At 34.7% G+C, this 18425-nt stretch overlaps 2 protein-coding genes across 2 annotated transcripts in view; one reads left to right on the top strand and one right to left on the bottom strand.

Moving 5' to 3' along the window:
• Positions 1-18425, bottom strand: part of LOC146724950 (uncharacterized) — a 345089-nt gene that overhangs the window by 140518 nt on the left and 186146 nt on the right. The window lies entirely within an intron of this gene.
• The window catches only part of LOC114943065 (uncharacterized), a 116654-nt gene that overhangs the window by 62481 nt on the left and 35748 nt on the right, over positions 1-18425 (top strand). The window contains exon 4 of the mRNA XM_029318643.2: positions 12319-12397. Coding sequence (XP_029174476.1) covers positions 12319-12397 — 79 coding nt within the window. The remainder of the gene's footprint in view (positions 1-12318; positions 12398-18425) is intronic.

The following is an 18425-nucleotide window of genomic DNA, read 5'->3' on the forward strand; positions in this document are numbered from 1 at the left end:
GTATCGGAAAATCTACTATAAGACGAGATATAAGTGTATTGTCTTTTTCTTTTTTTTTCTTTCTCTTTTTTTGCAAAATTTTTTTATTGACATCTAGGTTGAATTATCCGAAGCGAGAGAGAGTATGTTGGAAGAATTAGCAGATATGCATTGCGTTCAGATAAGAAATCATTGAGCACATGAATTTTTAATTAAGATCAGACTTTGATGGATGGATATTAATCAGGAAATTCTAACTCTATCGATTCGACCCTCGGCGATCCTAAATATTCTTTACATTGTATCGGAAAATCTACTATAAGACGAGGTATAAGTGTATTGTCTTTTTCTTTTTTTTTCTTTCTCTTTTTTTGCAAAATTTTTTTATTGACATCTAGGTTGAATTATCCGAAGCAAGAGAGAGTATGTTGGAAGAATTAGCAGATATGCATTGCGTTCAGATAAGAAATCATTGAGCACATGAATTTTTAATTAAGATCAGACTTTGATGGATGGATATTAATCAGGAAATTCTAACTATATCGATTCGACCCTCGGCGATCCTAAATATTCTTTACATTGTATCGGAAAATCTACTATAAGACGAGGTATAAGTGTATTGTCTTTTTCTTTTTTTTTCTTTCTCTTTTTTTGCAAAATTTTTTTATTGACATCTAGGTTGAATTATCTGAAGCGAGAGAGAGAGAGTATGTTGGAAGAATTAGCAGATATGCATTGCGTTCAGATAAGAAATCATTGAGCACATGAATTTTTAATTAAGATCAGACTTTGATGGATGGATATTAATCAGGAAATTCTAACTATATCGATTCGACCCTCGGCGATCCTAAATATCTTTACATTGTATCGGAAAATCTACTATAAGACGAGATATAAGTGTATTGTCTTTTTCTTTTTTTTTCTTTCTCTTTTTTTGCAAAATTTTTTTATTGACATCTAGGTTGAATTATCCGAAGCAAGAGAGAGTATGTTGGAAGAATTAGCAGATATGCATTGCGTTCAGATAAGAAATCATTGAGCACATGAATTTTTAATTAAGATCAGACTTTGATGGATGGATATTAATCAGGAAATTCTAACTATATCGATTCGACCCTCGGCGATCCTAAATATTCTTTACATTGTATCGGAAAATCTACTATAAGACGAGGTATAAGTGTATTGTCTTTTTCTTTTTTTTTTTTTCTCTTTTTTTGCAAAATTTTTTTATTGACATCTAGGTTGAATTATCCGAAGCGAGAGAGAGTATGTTGGAAGAATTAGCAGATATGCATTGCGTTCAGATAAGAAATCATTGAGCACATGAATTTTTAATTAAGATCAGACTTTGATGGATGGATATTAATCAGGAAATTCTAACTATATCGATTCGACCCTCGGCGATCCTAAATATCTTTACATTGTATCGGAAAATCTACTATAAGACGAGATATAAGTGTATTGTCTTTTTCTTTTTTTTTCTTTCTCTTTTTTTGCAAAATTTTTTTATTGACATCTAGGTTGAATTATCCGAAGCGAGAGAGAGTATGTTGGAAGAATTAGCAGATATGCATTGCGTTCAGATAAGAAATCATTGAGCACATGAATTTTTAATTAAGATCAGACTTTGATGGATGGATATTAATCAGGAAATTCTAACTCTATCGATTCGACCATCGGCGATCCTAAATATTCTTTACATTGTATCGGAAAATCTACTATAAGACGAGGTATAAGTGTATTGTCTTTTTCTTTTTTTTCTTTCTCTCTTTTTTTGCAAAATTTTTTTATTGACATCTAGATTGAATTATCCGAAGCGAGAGAGAGTATGTTGGAAAAATTAGCAGATATGCATTACGTTCAGATAAGAAAATCATTGAACACGTGAATTTTTAATTAAGATCAGACTTTGATGGATGGATATTAATCAGGAACTACCGTTTCGAGAACTTGTCTTAAATAAAACAAACGATTGAGATTTTCTTTTCTGAACGATTGATCGCTGATGAAAATTTCGAATGCAGAGAACGAGGCTAATGGGATTGGCGATTGACTGCACATTCTCCGCATTTAAGACTCCCCACATGGATTCCATCCACTTGAGAAATAAAATATATTGCTTCCCATTATATGGAATTCGCATTAACGAAAGCGTATTTGAAAATTTATCGAAAATAGACTAGACTCCAAAGAACAGAAACTTAATAAATATCTAGCATTCCTCAGCGCTGTCAAATATCAAAAAAAATCGTTCAGAAATATTCTCTCGCTCCCCTGACACTTCTCGATTCGATTCTTACAATGCTATGCTGTCAATTCTGTCGGAGATGAGATAACGATGTGGCGAAAGCGCGATACGATACGCTGCGACAGAGTGACACCTTCGGGATCATCGGGGGTTGACGGAGAGAAGGGGTGGGCAACGAGCACACGTGTAAATTCGCGGATCACGCGTGCAGCACCGGCTGCCCTGGAATGCGGGAGAGAGGGCTGGAGGTGGCTACAAATTGCATCCATTACTCTTGCAGCCGCGCACCGGTTCCGAGTCTCCCCCGGCTCGGCATTGCGCGCATCTCGTTGCGAACGGCGTCCGACTATTGTGTATGAAATGATTATGGCGGGTGCGGTATGAGGTCGCGGGGTCGCGCAAAGCCGTACGTCACTTAGATTGGCCCGTTGGCAGTTACAAAAGGCGAGTGGCGCGCGAGGGCGATTATGTCGCGATGCCAGGGAAGCTGGTGAGCAGCGCGTCGTCGATGTCGGAAGCCGCGCGTCTCTTTCGCGGACGCTCCGTCGCCGAGAAAACTGCTGAAATTTATGACCGCGTTCCTCGTTTTCGCCGAAGCAGAATTAGATAAAGAAGCATCTGCTCGCACAATGGAAAATGCCGCGCGCGATTCTCGACGCGCTTCTTCTTTCTCCATCCTGGTAAAGTTGTAATGGCAAACTTTCTTTTTTTTTTTTTATCTTCCTTATGCAATATTTTATGCGACGATGCTTAAAGAAATATGATACTTTCAATCTCCTCCCGTTTCATACAATTTACGATTGCATTTGCGATAAGTAAAATCTTTTGTTTCTGTAGCGCAGCTGGAAATGTATGGTAGAGATCAACTGTGTTAAGTATGTACGTGGAATTATATTTTGGCGGAGGAAAAATGGATTTTATTTTAAAATTATTAGATTTTAATTAGTCTAATAATCGTATAGTAGTGCGATGATACATGTATCAAAAATTAAGATTTATGAAAGTGCTATTAAACTTAAAAAGAAAAAGCAATCACCAGGAAATATCAGTTGTTGAGTAAAATAACAGAACTGCATTATAAATAAGAATGATACAAATTCTTCAAGCAAATAACTCTACAACGATCTTTTTTAGCAATTTGACGTAGTGATTTGACGGAATTTGAAGAGAAGTAAAATATTTTCGAACTAAACTTTTTAAAAACTAAAAGTAGAACCCCAAACATTTTCCCGACAGCTTCCTACTTTCTGAATTTGCTGATTTTCGATCTTTTCTAAACTTTTCTTAGGACTAACTGTGTGACACTCGATGATTCTTTTATACTTTGCACGTGGAACGGTTACTGGGTTACTGCCTAGAAAGTATGAGATTTGATTCCAGTTGAACCTTCTCATCAATAACTGATTTTGTAAAGGTGGTTTCATTTCTTCTACAACAATGCAGTTTTTTTTAAATGTAATTATGTAACATCAATTCAAGAATAATACAATAATCATGTCTATACATTTCATATTAACGCTATACACAGTTCAAATTAATTTATTATTAAGAAATCATACATTATAAGTCGCTTGTATAAAATATTTAATGAAAAAAAAAGTGTCCTTTTCACACATTTTTGAATATCTTCATATTTTGCGGATCAATGAATACGCGCATAAATTAGCGCGGCATATAAATTATAACGTGATTAAATCTGAATTATATGAGACTCATAATCACATGAAAAAAAAAAAAAAAAAATGCATGCATCGCAATCACATAGTACTACAAGCACCATAATTAGCGCGCCATCCCTTACGCGATGCGGCGCGACGCCATTGAAAGCGCGGCTGGCGCATTCAAGCTCACCGTATTGAACGCCGACCACATTTCGAGCCGGTATTTCAACAGAAATGCGGAGTCCTTTTACGTTGCATCGCGCTCGTCCGAGCTCACCGTCCGGTCAATCCGTCTACGGACGTCGCGACGCCCCGGAAAGAGGAAGGGAGGGCTAAAGGCTCTCGCACAAAGCCGGCTTGCTTAATAAGTGCCTACCTTTTTCGCGTACAGCTAGAACTCGCCCTTCTCCGCCCCCGTACGGGGTAAACAAAAGAATTTCCGCCGACAAAGGGCCCGCCAAGATTAGCCCCCGCGGGCCCTTTCGCGGCAACCAGTGCGAATACGCGGATTTCTCTTTTTCGACCGCGGGATTTGCGGGATTAAAAAAGAGAAAGGCCATCGACATGGCACTGCTCTTATCTATCAGTTGGTTTGTTAGAATCGTTAGTCGCATATCTATTCATTATGTGTCTAATTATTTAAATCGATGTATAGGTTTATTTAAATAAAATTAATGAAGTAATGATTTAAATCAATATACAGATTTATTTAAATAAAATTAATGAAGTAATGATTTAAATCAATATACAGATTTATTTGAATAAAATTAATGAAGTAATGATTTAAATCGATATACAGATTTATTTAAATAAAATTAATGAAGTAATGATTTAAATCAATATACAGATTTATTTAAATAAAATTAATGAAGTAATGATTTAAATCGATATACAGATTTATTTAAATAAAATTAATAAAAAATATATTATTTAAATAAATCTGTATATTGATTTAATTATTGTGCTATATATCAATTTTTTATGGATTGATTTATATGTAAAATTTATTCGACCACTATCTGAAATGAGAAAAAAGCGAAGAGAGACAGAACATTTTTTTTTTTTTAACTTGAGATTATCTTGAAATTGAGATTGACCAGCAACATAATGAAACATTACTCAATAGAAAGATATAAAATCATAAAGGAGATGCTGTGTGTGCAGCAAAAGTATTGTGAGAGTGTGGAAAAGATATAATAAAATATTGAAAATGTGACAAGTGTAATTGTAAAGAATCGGAAAAAGTAGATATGAAAAAACATAAACAATACGGAATGAAATAAATGGCTATTCTTAAATGAAAAATGTGTCGGTGCTTTGTTAAATACACGTGAGGTAGAAATGAAAATAGTAATTTTCTATATTGCACATTTATCTCGAAATATGTATATATAAAAATGATAGCAGGGACGATGAAAAATATTCGCAAAAAAGAGAAGTGAAATACTGCGTTGTGGAAAAAAAGTTTTATTCGGAAATGAAATAATTAGCCCCTTTTACAGGTAATGGAAGAGTTACACAAAATGAAGGGCCGTAATAAAATATATATTTGCTCGGACAGCTTGCTCTCTCTCTTTCTCTTCAAAAATCTCCACCGCGACAAACGATCTATCCGCGGTTTAGAGAGGCGAGAAGACACCCGGTATCGCGTTGTTCCGCTCTACGGCCAAGCAAGTTTTAACTGCGGCTATAAATAACGGGGCGCAATTAAAGGGCCGACCTCCCCTCGGCAAAGAGTGTAGCGAAACGATGGAAATGATGTCGTGTCGTGGGCTAATAGCGTAATGCGTGCATGTCGAGTCGAGCCGAGCCGAGTCGCACTGGCTGGTACGAAACTCACCGGGCGCGCTTTTAACGGCCGAACTTGTAACCGCGCGTGTACACGGTGATAACTTCCGCCATCCTGCGTTCTGCGAGTGCAGTATTCGAGGATCAGCCGCGCCGACCCGCGTTTCAACTATCGACCCATGTTCTTTTTTTTTTTTTTTTTTTTTTATTATTAATTGATCTTTGCGACAGCATATGCGGCGAAAAGCCGCCGCGTCCGCTGTTAACCGTACGCTTTTTCCCCATTCATGACTCCAGAATGAGAAAAGCTTTTCATAAACACGGATTTCGACGAGAGAACTTTGCTTTTAAGTTATTAAACGATTCAAAATATAGGCAACAACCTTTTACGAACTCATAAGTTTGCGAATGAATAGATTACAAGTTCGTAATTTTACTTATTACAAGAGAATTTGATGTTCCAATTTGTCAAGGGAATTATATTAACAATTTTGATAGGATAAAATTATTCGAAGGATTAAACATAGATATTATTAATTAATTATCTAAATTTCGATCATTGTAGACGATTAAGAAAATAAGAAATGTAATTGTCGGATGGTATTAAGAAGGATACTAATAAGCTCAGAGATTAGGTATTACAATGTGTGGTATTTTGCAAAATTTATCGGACCCGTGTAAATTCCATAATGAAATTATCGCTCTCGAATACAATTGAATATCGAAATATGCCCGGTCAAGCCCACGTGCAACATTAATTACTCGATCTGCAAGATCATAAATAAATTGATGAATTAACAATTTGGCGTCCCTTGTGATTAACGGTCTGTGGTTATAAAATTAATAGGCCATATTATTAACGATTTTCACAGTCTATCAATTATTCTTGACATTGAATATCATTGTTATTTTATTATTATTTAATAATTTGTTGCGTGACACGTGATAACAAATCAAATTAATAAATTAATTGTTTGACATTTCATATAAAATGCAAAATTTCTCTTTATAAGTATCATAACTATAACTAATTTCTACGTAAATTTTTACGTTTTTGTTTGCAACATAACAGGTAAAATATTTTAATATACTGCATTTATGTACTTGAACGCTTAATTATCTCAATTTTGAATTAATAAAGACTTATTTTCCTCAAATTCAATCTGGATTCTATCAAAAATTTAATAATAATATAAATTAACATATGTTACGATATAATATTTGTTAAATACTTTGTGAGATAGCACAAATTATGTGTTGCATAATAACAATGCGTTCATGATAAATTATATACATATATGCATATGTTCGCAATAAATATTTGATATTAATGCATACGACTTAAAATATATAAAATTGCATATCGAGTATTTTAGAAGTGGGCGATTAAACTTAAAGAGCATATTCTACTCATCGTAAGAATGAAAAAGTCATACGAAGGTCCGAAAAGTTTTTTTTCCAAGTTACAAATACTTTGTATTTACAACTTTGGTAAGAACACTTTATACTAAAGAAATTGCTAGAAATGATTTCCTTCCGCACAATACATATCTCGCATCGACATGTTCTGGATTGTCGAAGATATTCAAAAATTCCTAGAGTATTTCGTATATTGTCATATGAAGCAACAATACAATTTCAGAGTACTTTTACAGTAGCAAGAGGAGTATCAGAAACGAGAGTCTTAAGATGTTCTCATAAATAAAAATTCAAGAGGTTTAAATCGGAAGATTATACTTATGTGCTTCCGTGTAATAAAAGATGAATAAAAGAACAATATCTGTGAAACATCGATGCGAAGCATGTTGTCTGTTATAAATAAAAAAAGTGTTTATAATTCGAAACAAAATTTATTTTCAGATCCAAATGTTCGTACTTTTTTCATTCTTGTTATTAATAGAACATGTACATTCTTAAAGTCTCTTTTAGTCCTCTCTATTTTTAAAACACTTTTTGATTATCAGATATAGAATCAAATACAAAAATAAATCTTGCTATCTCCAGCCCCTCAATTTTAGACAAATATAAATATTACAAGATTTCTCATTTGGCAAAATTTTATTTTTAAATACACATCGCAAATAAGCGATTAAATAAATAATCCGATTAAACGCGTTCAATGAAATCGCGACGATTAAAGCAAAGTCCTCCGTTACATTTATATATTAAAGGGAAGGTCTACTTTAAATTGACAAAGACTCCTTGAACACACCGTGCACTATATATATATATATAAAAAATTATCGCTGAGTAAGATCGTTAATACTAACGCGTGGAGGAAAACTCTCTCGCGCTCTTGTGAAAATACTTGAAAAATCCGCGTGTACGCGAGACGGGACGACGCGGCGTCCGTCGTGACGTCGCGACGCTGTCGGCGACGAAACGTCACGGACAATGCTCGTTTTATTACGAAGTTCGGCGACGGAGAAACGGCCGATTATTATTCGCCTCGCGTTGTCATATTCCATTAGCGTCGCTGCCTGTTACAGACTCCGCTCCGGCTTCGCTCGCGATCTCGCTCTCGCTCTCGCTCGCTCGCTCGCTCATCGCCGAGCGGTTAGTTCGAGGAACAATTCACAACGCGATATAGGAATCACCCTTCAACCGCGTGCTGGAGATGACATCGATACTCGACTTGCTCTCTCTCTCTCTCTCTCCTGTTTCTACGATTCTCTCTCTCTATATATATAGTATATATATATATATATATATATATATATATATATATATATATATATCGCTCTCTCTGTGTATGTGTCACTGTACTTTCTCTCTCTTTCTCGCTTACACGCGCGACTGCATCCGCGTATACCCGCGTATCGACTAAACTTCGCGGCGACGCCGACGCCCGCAACGATTAGCTGCGTCGCGGTGGCGAATGTCGGGGAGTTTCGTTCCGCCGCGCTGCATTTAACCCCTTGACGCCCGGATTTTCCCTTTCGCCACGCGGAGAAGTAAATTACCAATAAATCAATTCTCGCGCGCTTCGATACAGGAAAATCAAATCGAGAAAAACAATCGGCGAAATGCAATTGCTCCGCGTTTCGTATTCGCGGCGGTGTTCGATAACGAGCGGCTGCCACTGCAGCCAGGTTTTGCGTTTTAAACCGAACCAATCCCTTACGCCTTTCGTATATACGAGAAAACGCCTGGATTTTTCTTAATCGCGAAAATTAATTTATTTTTTTTTTTTTTTTTTCCAGAAACGACAAAAATTACTCGTTTAATGTTACATTTAAGAATCGAGCTTGCAAAATTTTGTTAATTAATTTTTTTAAATTAATTTATTGCGTTTATAGTGTTTTTATCTGATTTTTCAGAAACGGCAAAAATTATTCAATTAATGTTGCACCGAAGAATCGAGTTTGCAAAATTGTGTAAATTAATTTCAAATTAGATACGCCGCGATAGTTTCGAAAACAAAACAATACCGACAGCTTTATCATACATAAATCATAATAGTATTCGCGAAATTGAATATATTGACGTGCCTCAGCTTTGCTTTGATTGCTTTTTGACCAATCAAATATTATCTTACGCCGGTGAGATACTCTCGCTTTCTTGAATAAATCAATCCTCCTTCTCAAAATGCAACAAACATTTACCAAATCATCAATTTTTGGCCTCATGAAATGCTCGCGGACCGACGTGTAAACAATTTGCGCAAGTAGCCGCGATAATGGTGGAGCAGAAGGATGAGGGAGATGAGGATAAGGTACAGGGAGAAGGCTCCGAGAGGAGGAGGAGTGTTTGGTTAGCTCACACAAAGGACGAAGCGCACCGCTGCGCACACAACGGAATCAGCCCGCTACTCTAACAAGGAACATCCACAAACCACCCCTCGTGAGGGGATTGGAATGGCGAAGGAGTAGTGGTGGTGGTGGTAGAGGGTTGCTACAGGACCTCAACGGTTTGCAGAGCGCCCGGAAGTTAGCGACACGGATACGAGCAAACGTCTTGCAGGAGTAGGAAAATGCTTTCGGTATAAAGTGATTTGTGTTGCGGAAAGGGTAGCGGCGGCGCGTTTCTGCGAAATCGTGATTATTTTACCTTTATTTCTCCAATTGCGCATTTTGACTTTACAATTGAAAGGATTCCGCAAGGTGGACGCGGTGGAGACTTTCCCTTTGTCAAAATTTAATCTATTATACTCGTTTCTCGCGCGCTCTCTCTTTCTCTCTTGGAGAAAATTTAATTTTCATGTTTTGTTTAATACCTTTATGTTTCCTTTAATTAAAGGAGATTAATAATAAAATATATTTTACTTTTTTCTCTCTTTTTTTTTTTCGACAAATTCTTTATATGGTATTAATTTTTCTGAACAATCTCGTCGCGTATCTTTTCTTGTTGTCTATTCAATCTGCACTTTTTCCGCTTCTTCCATTCTGCTATAAGGATAGAAGAACAGTTCCATCAAATTGGAGCCGTTCCTTCTCCTTTATATTAGTTTTTCTTTGTTTTATCGCTTCTCCTGCTTTTTTCTCTCTCTTTTTTTTTTGCGTTTTCTCTCTTACCTTCTTGACACTTCCTTCCTTATCAGTTCTACCGTTCCATCTTCTTGCCTCCGACAAGTATTCCAACCATTATCTCCGTTCCCTGATATGTTATGTTTTCCTCCCCACGATATTCTTAACCTTGGTTTTTAAATATCGCATGGCGTACCATTACTCCGAAAAGGGTTATCGCGGGTTTCTTCATCATGCGATTGTCTAATCAATCATAAATCATTGAAATTCTTTATCCCTCTTGCGCGCGAAACGGTTCCTTTCGCTGCGTTTGTCATAGTACGTATAATTGCTTATACAGCTCCCTCTAAAGACTAATGACTCTGTACAGGGTTCGCGAGAGAGAGTTATAATCTACGTATTTATCACGCTGCCAACATTCGAAGAAATACATATGTAATCGCGAGTTGGAGAGCCATAGAATAGCGCACGGATCAATATCGTTGCACACCTGTTGCGCGACTTTTGAATCGCTCTGTATGATGAATACGGCGTTCTCCCACCCTAGGTTTCAGTTACCGACGAAACCTAGAAGAATGAGAAATCCTTGTCGCTTGATCGCCCGCCGACGACGCGGCGCATTCATTATCAATCTCGCTACGGGCCGGCTCAAAGGCAGCGAAATTAATAACTGTTTGCGGAAACGCTGAGCGGGAACTTCGCGCTCCTCGCCGTCTTCGTTTTATTAATCCGCGTAAGCCGTCGAGAGGCTGCGAGCCGGTGCAGCGCAACGATGAAAGCGCACTTTGCGCTGTATTATATATACCCGAGCGTGTTTGCGAAACGATTTTCGCTATCCCCTATCGTCATTTGTCGCCCAATTATTCTTTATGATATTCGTTTATTTTGCAAGTGATATAAACGTCGATATATATTCGCGTGGATGATACATTTTAACGAGATATTGATGAAAAAACAAACGGATGCGATGAATATATATATATATATATATCCGTTCCCGATCAATTTTGCAACATTTTGCACCGTTTTTTATTAATAGTTTATCTTCCAGACTGGAATTTATTTTCTTCTTAATTATAGAGTATCGCTCTTAATTCATAAGTTCTTATAATTATAGTCTCAATATTTAAAGATTAATATAAAATAAATGCGTGTATATAAAAATGTATGTATGAGTTATTTATTTAGTCATCGTCTTAAAAATTCGCACTCTTTATTAATTCTCAAATCTTAGACACAGATATGTTTCTTTTCCAACTGAATTAAATAAATTCTAATTTTTTGTGTATTCTGTCTCCGTGACAAATTTTCAAAAAATGTAAAATTGCACATACGAGAAAGTTTCCCCGTTAGTGCTTTAAATCCTTCTGCATCCATTTCTGAATCAAGTGTTCCATTCATTCAATACGATTACTATACAATCTGTCACGTGTACGTTAAAAATAGCTTACGATGTATAAAAAATAAAATCTTTAAATATCGTAAACTATTTTTAGCTTACACGTGACAAATCGTATTAAATGAATAAGCGCTTGATTCAATAGGTTTTACAGAAGAACAATTTGATCTTAGAAACCACTTTACTGATAATTAAAATTGTTTCTATTTTCAATTGTGGTCAATAGTTTGAAATTTTTTGAACACTTATGCAGATGCAATATACAAAAAATTAAAATTTAATCAATTCAATTAGAAAGGAAATTGTATATCTGTTGTGTGTTTAGCAGATTTAAGAATGTAAGAATTATAATTAACGAATAGAGAGTGCGAATTGTAAATTATAATTACTAAATAAATACTGTAACTCATTAATCAACTTGTGAATATTTTTAAAGCTTACTTCTGTTAAGTTAGCACTCATCATAATAAATCGAAATAACAAAGAGATAAAATCCATATTCATCATGAAATATAGCTTCTTTTGTTCGTTGTAACTTTTCGAAAAATTGACAATTTGGGTGGTATATTGAAATTAATGAATGATAAAATGTATATATACGTATTATTTTAATCTAATTTCTCAATAAAATATCTTAATAAAAATTTAATAACAAAATTGACATTTCCAATCATATAAATAATATAATTAATAATATAAATTAACTAAACATTTTTTATATTTCATTATTATTTACCTAATATATCCATCTAATATAAAATATCTGTTTTTTTACAGATGTAAACATGGTAGCTGAGCCAAAGCCTCACCAAACTGGACGCAAGCGACAAAATGTCTCCAAAACTGGCAACGACTGGTAAGTTTTCACATTTTATGCATTTTTCTACAAATGTTCTTCGAATGCAATTCCGTATCTAACGAGATGATACAAATGCAATTGATTTCTAATAAAATAAAATGACACGATCAATCGCGTTTGTCTTTCTCCGTCCATTGCGTATCGAGAGATTACACTTCTCTGCAAAGAAATAGAAGTTTCGACCCAGCATTGACCCGGCAGTAAATTCATTATACGTGTATGGCATTATATGTGTAACACCTGGCATTCTACGAAGCTTTCTCACGTATTTGTACAAATTTATCAACAATCTACTTTAAGTAGATCCTGGTGTTCTTTGGCACGTAGTTGCATCATCTCATCTTATCTGCTCGATTTTTCCTAGCGCGGCGCGTATAAATCTTCGAGTGAGTGGAGTCTCATTCAAAGAACCGCTTTATCCTAGCTTTAAGGTGCCGACGAACCCTAAACTCGATGTATAAACCCGAAAGCGCCGAGAACGTATTTTACGCGCGGAACGTGACCGCGAATTCACGAGCGGTCGCAATATTTGCGGAGGCTAACTTGCACAAGACACACACGTGGAATAAAAAAAAACCTTAATTGCACGCGTAAAGGACGCTTGTCTTGATGAGCAAATCTGACGATGCGACAAAGTAATGATCTATATGAGCTTTTCAAGCAAGTATCAAGTCAAGTTATTATGCATTCAAAAAGGAAAGAACATATCTGAACCGCCATAGGAATAAATAAATTGAAAAGTATCCTCGGCGAGATAAAAATCATTATTAAACATAGATTTCTAAAATTAACTACGCATTATATTTATATTACGGAAAAAAATACATAACATAAATAATTATAAGAAAACGTTATCCACCGTATGTATATACATATATTGGAACTTTTTATTCTCATGGATATAACAGAAACCCTTGAAATATTAATGGAACCGCAAAAAAGCGTGTTTTATTACACGTTTTGATTAAGAATTTAATTGCGGCTATGCTTCTAGTAATCTGGTTCGGTGCTCGAAACAGGAAGTTATTCGTTGCGCGAAAAAAGAGAATGGCGGAGACATTTTGCAGCAGCTGATGCATTATCCACGACAGATAGCGTCGTGGCACAAACGTCGATACGAAACGTCTTTTCACGAACTAAATCGTATCTTTTCCTTTTTCTCCCTTTTCTAGCTCTTCGCTCTCTTGTTTCTCTTTGTCGCTTCCTTTTAACGAGAAAAAAAAAAAACAAAGAGGATTTGACGACTTTCCGAGTATGTCAATTTAATCGATGCCATTTTTTTATCGTCTTACTCGTGCACTTTTGATCTTGAATTTTATAAAGATCGTAGTAATAGAACATTTTTTGACAAAATTATAAGAAAATAAAATTTCTACTTGCAATTGAATAAAATTATCTCTAGAAATTAAGCTAAAAATACATTAACTTTTCTCAAAAAATAATATTTAATAAAATTTGTGATAAATAATAACATTTACTCTATTTTCTCGAAAAATGTATTAAGAACAAAGTGGAAAAGATAATTAACAACAGATACGGTAAACCGCAACATTAAAATTAGCACATAAACAACTAAAATATTTAATTATCTTGAAATTAATTTTCGTGTAAACTTTAGATATAACTAAACCTGAAACAGTTTCACAGATTAGCTAAACTTTGTTTTACACAGTAGTAAACGGTACGTAAGCATATACTTACGTAGAACAAAGGTGACTTGAATACAATTGTATATACATCTCAAATTAATATTAATCAAGATATTCTCTGTTTTTGAATATTATATAGTTATATTTAGTAGAAAAAGAATTTTCATACAGAAAAAATCATTTATAACTAATATTTTTTCATATTTAAAGAAAGAATTTAAAATATCTTTTAATAATTTTTTTGCAATAAATAGTAAAATTTCTGTATGGTTTCTCATCAATCTAAGTTGACAGTTTGATAAAGTACAAAAAAACCAATTGCTATTAATATTTAATTAAGATAAGTCAGTAAATATCAAAAAATTGTATACTATATATTTATAGACATACGTACATTACAGATATGAAAAAAATCTTATCAGGCATATATTTTTGTACAAACGTGGAAAAAGTTTTATGAAAACTTTAGTGGGGTAACGTAGACTCGCCTATCTTATACATACATGCATTCAAAGATAAACTACCGTTCACGATCGAATCAAATTTTGGAACGTAGTCTCACGTGCACGAATACGATAGAAAAACATGACATCTCACGCGAGAACGTGTAATATCTATACGTGGATTTTCCGGATCCTTCGCTTGTCGTCCTTTTAATGCAGCTGTCAATCCTCTCATCCTGACCAGAAATTCGACCTGTGCGAGGCCTTCTCGCCAAAAATGTCATGCGTCATAAACTACTTTTAATTTTAAAAAAGGATTGCCGCCTAGGTTTGTTTTAATTATTTTTTTTTTAATTATTTTATTATACAAGATCTTTTTTCTCTTCGAAAATGATGTAAGCAAAAAAAAAATAAATTTTTTTAGATAAATATGTATAAAATATTTCAAAATTTAATTCCAACATATTCTGTATATATAAAAGCAGTAAATGTTTACGATTTAATTTTTATAATGAGTAAAATAAAATAAATCTTAAATGAACGCCGCTGCGCGAAAGTAAACTGACTCGCAAAACAAAAAATATTAATTATACGCATATGTGAATCGACAAGGTAAAAGCACTGAATCAAAGGGGCGATTGAAATAATATTCAAAATTGCATACTACCGAGAACAAAATTGCATACCACTAAGAACGAAAATATCAATTTAGTTTTAACAAACAAGTCATTTAGTTGCACGCGAAAGGCAATCACGATTCTCATATTCATGATCATTTATTTTAAAATATTATTACGAATTTTCGATATTTGAACTATTTTAATAAATGTTTGTATTTTGAACTCTTACATTTACAAATATTTTGTAACGTTATTGTTATTTTTCACAAATTTTTTTAAAAACAGAATCTATGATAAAATAATATTTATAATAAATTTTTACAAGAAAATATTAATATTTTAAAAATATAATCAATCACACGCACATCATATACGCCTCATATATTTTAAGCGGCCGTCATGTGTTTTTGACGGCTTAACTTTTCATCTTAATTTATGCAAAAATATGACTTGGTGCGAGTTAATTCATTTTCTAAGTAAGATAATATTTGACGAGCTAAATCAGTTTTTCCGCTTAGCGTGGCCACCGATAATGCGTCAGCATCTTTTTATCCATTTATTTCTGTTTATTAAGTTTAATTTAATTATGAATTCGCTCGGACACGTTTATTTAAACGAAGACGTGTGTGTGAATAAACGCGGGTGTATGTATAGCGTCAATGTCGATAATCCTCCGGGTCGGCAAAGCCGCGAAAAATATTCTACTGGCGTTTCCGGGATTCGCGCGAGGTATTCGGGACAATTTCAGGATATCCGCGGGATTCCCGGCTATCCCTGCGCCTTCCCGGGGCTCCCAGTGTACGTGTTACGGAAGCAAACAGGTCGCTTAACAAGCCGGAAGAACAATAAAAATGCGTCACCTCATTAACCGCTCCCAATTAGTCGCGGAACAGTGTAGCGCAGCGCTTAATGCGACGTATACCGGGTGTCTCACGGTTGGGGTTGGTATTACGAACGTGAATTGTAATCCCTCTTTTCCTTTTTATCTTTTACCATCTTTACTGTAATAATTCATAGGACTAATCATTTAACATCGCACACTGCAGAAATTACATTTTTTTTTTTTTCAAATAATTATATTTTAATAAAAGAATGTGTGTAAAAGGAGGAAATTAATTGTTCCTTTTGAATCTACGCTCTATATACATATACATATATTAAGATTAGAACAAATTGTAGATCTTTAAATTGATCGTTTAATTCACTCCTGGATGATAATGACAATTTTTTATAATTATGCAACAAATATATTATAAGAGGGAAATAAAAACATAAAATCGAAATATTCGAAAAACATTGTATGGGGAATAGAAATATATTATTTTGTCAAATAAAATGCATACGCACGAATTTTTATATTTTGCGATTCGAAACACGTTGAGAGCCTTAAGCGAGATCTTTGAAACGGGCAGAAAAGCCAAATCCGACCTCGTCGAGACGGAAATCGCAGCGAAACGCGAATATCGCAGTTACGAGAATTACGCGTGAATTGTTCGGCTCGGTTTCGAGTGCGCTTCAGCACGCCATTCAAGCAGGATCGTCCGTTCATTGTCCGTCCGTTAATCCTCTTCCCGCCCCCCATCGAGATCACGTGATTGCAGATTTTTAGCGAATCATGCGGCAAGCGTGAAAGTTTTAACAATCCATGTTTTTTTCCGTTTCCGCTAATTTGGTTGGTTACTTTTGTTTATCCTACTTGCGTGATACGCATGTATCAGTTGTTTTCCCAACTCTTTGTTTATTTATTTATTATATTTTTATCTGTAATTATAAATTTTTCCATATTTTAAAATTGGTTTTTTTTTTTTTTTATTTAGCAAACGTATAAAAAAATATGAACAAGCTATTGGGTTTTATCGTAACTTGGAGAAATTTAACAAATGATATTTAGATATAATTGAGTTTAATCTTTTTTGTCATTTTTAGCTGCATACAATTCAGAAGCTTTTAATGCTCCGGCCTTATTTCTTAATTTCATTTTTGATATACGCAATACAATTAAAATTAATTATAATGCTAATAAATATTTTCGGTCATAATGAAAGCACTACTAATCAGATTATACATAATTAGGTAACACGAAAAGTGTTATACCGTAAAATTTAGATAAAGGAGTAGCATTATTTTTCCGGATGAAAATACAGCCTTTAACATGTCCTTTTCCTCTCCCTTTCATCTACTTCGTGCGTTCATTTCCTACGGTTTGTGTAAATTAGGTTTGCTCGTTGCAGCAGGGTGCATTTGTAACGCAGTGCATTTTGTTGAGCGAGACTTCCTCTCGCGGCTCGAAATAGTTTCGTGTGTTTATCAGACGGATGACCGGAATAATTACCTACAAATTAAACGTGCGTGCAATTTGTTTTATTCAAGATATTGCATTTTTTATTACATTTTATTTAACATTAATAACATTTTTTTATTATTTTTCTTTAATTAATTCCAAAAATGCGTTAGCACGTTTAGCGAAATTCTTGATAAAAGTTTGGAATTTTTTTAATTTTTAGTCCTTTTAAATGTTCAAACTTTTAGAACTATTTCGAAATAGCTAAATTAAAAGACTAAATATCGTGTGTCTTTAAATTGCTTCTGTAAATATTACATTTGAATTTAAAAAAAATATGAAGTTGAAAAAATCTTAAAATATGGATTACCAAGTACCTACTTAAATAAGCCGGATTAAATTATTAGATTTTCAAATCTAGAAACGCGTGAACAATTAAGAAATGAAAAATCTGAAAATCCGATATAAGACGAGAGTTTGAAATTTGAGCGCAAAATATCGAATTATTCGATTAGAACGAGCTAAGAGGAAAGACAAGTGGACGACTTTTGAAGTGGCCTGTAGACGTCGACTTGCCCTCGCCAACCCCTTTAACGCCGGACATAAATATTAATAAGCGAGCGGTGAAATTCACGCTTATCGCGCTACCGTGAAGATTTACATGAGATAACACGACTTTCCTTTTGCGGCATGCGCGCAGGTGTGTCATCGTGTAGGTGTATGCGTGTATGCATGTATGTGTTTCCAGCTTCAGAAAACATGTCAACATTTACATACAAGGCCGGATAAGCGAGTCACGGGGATCGTTTTGCAGCTACGCCGACTTCTATCGGGCTTGATATCTGCCGAGCTTTATTACGCCACCCTCGGAGAATAAATGATGAAGACAGACGAGGAGTTGGGGGTTATACTAAATGGTGCCGTGGGAGTGACATGGTGGTTGGCAGTGGGCAATATTTTCGCAAACCAATATGATTTTTATTTCTACGGAGAAAAGCTACCGTCTGTTCTTTGCCGCGTCAAAGAAAAGAT

This window comes from Nylanderia fulva, unplaced genomic scaffold (assembly GCF_048542155.1).
Source record: "Nylanderia fulva isolate GAGA-0341 unplaced genomic scaffold, ASM4854215v1 Scaffold11, whole genome shotgun sequence".
NCBI classification, from domain to species: Eukaryota; Metazoa; Arthropoda; class Insecta; order Hymenoptera; family Formicidae; genus Nylanderia; species Nylanderia fulva.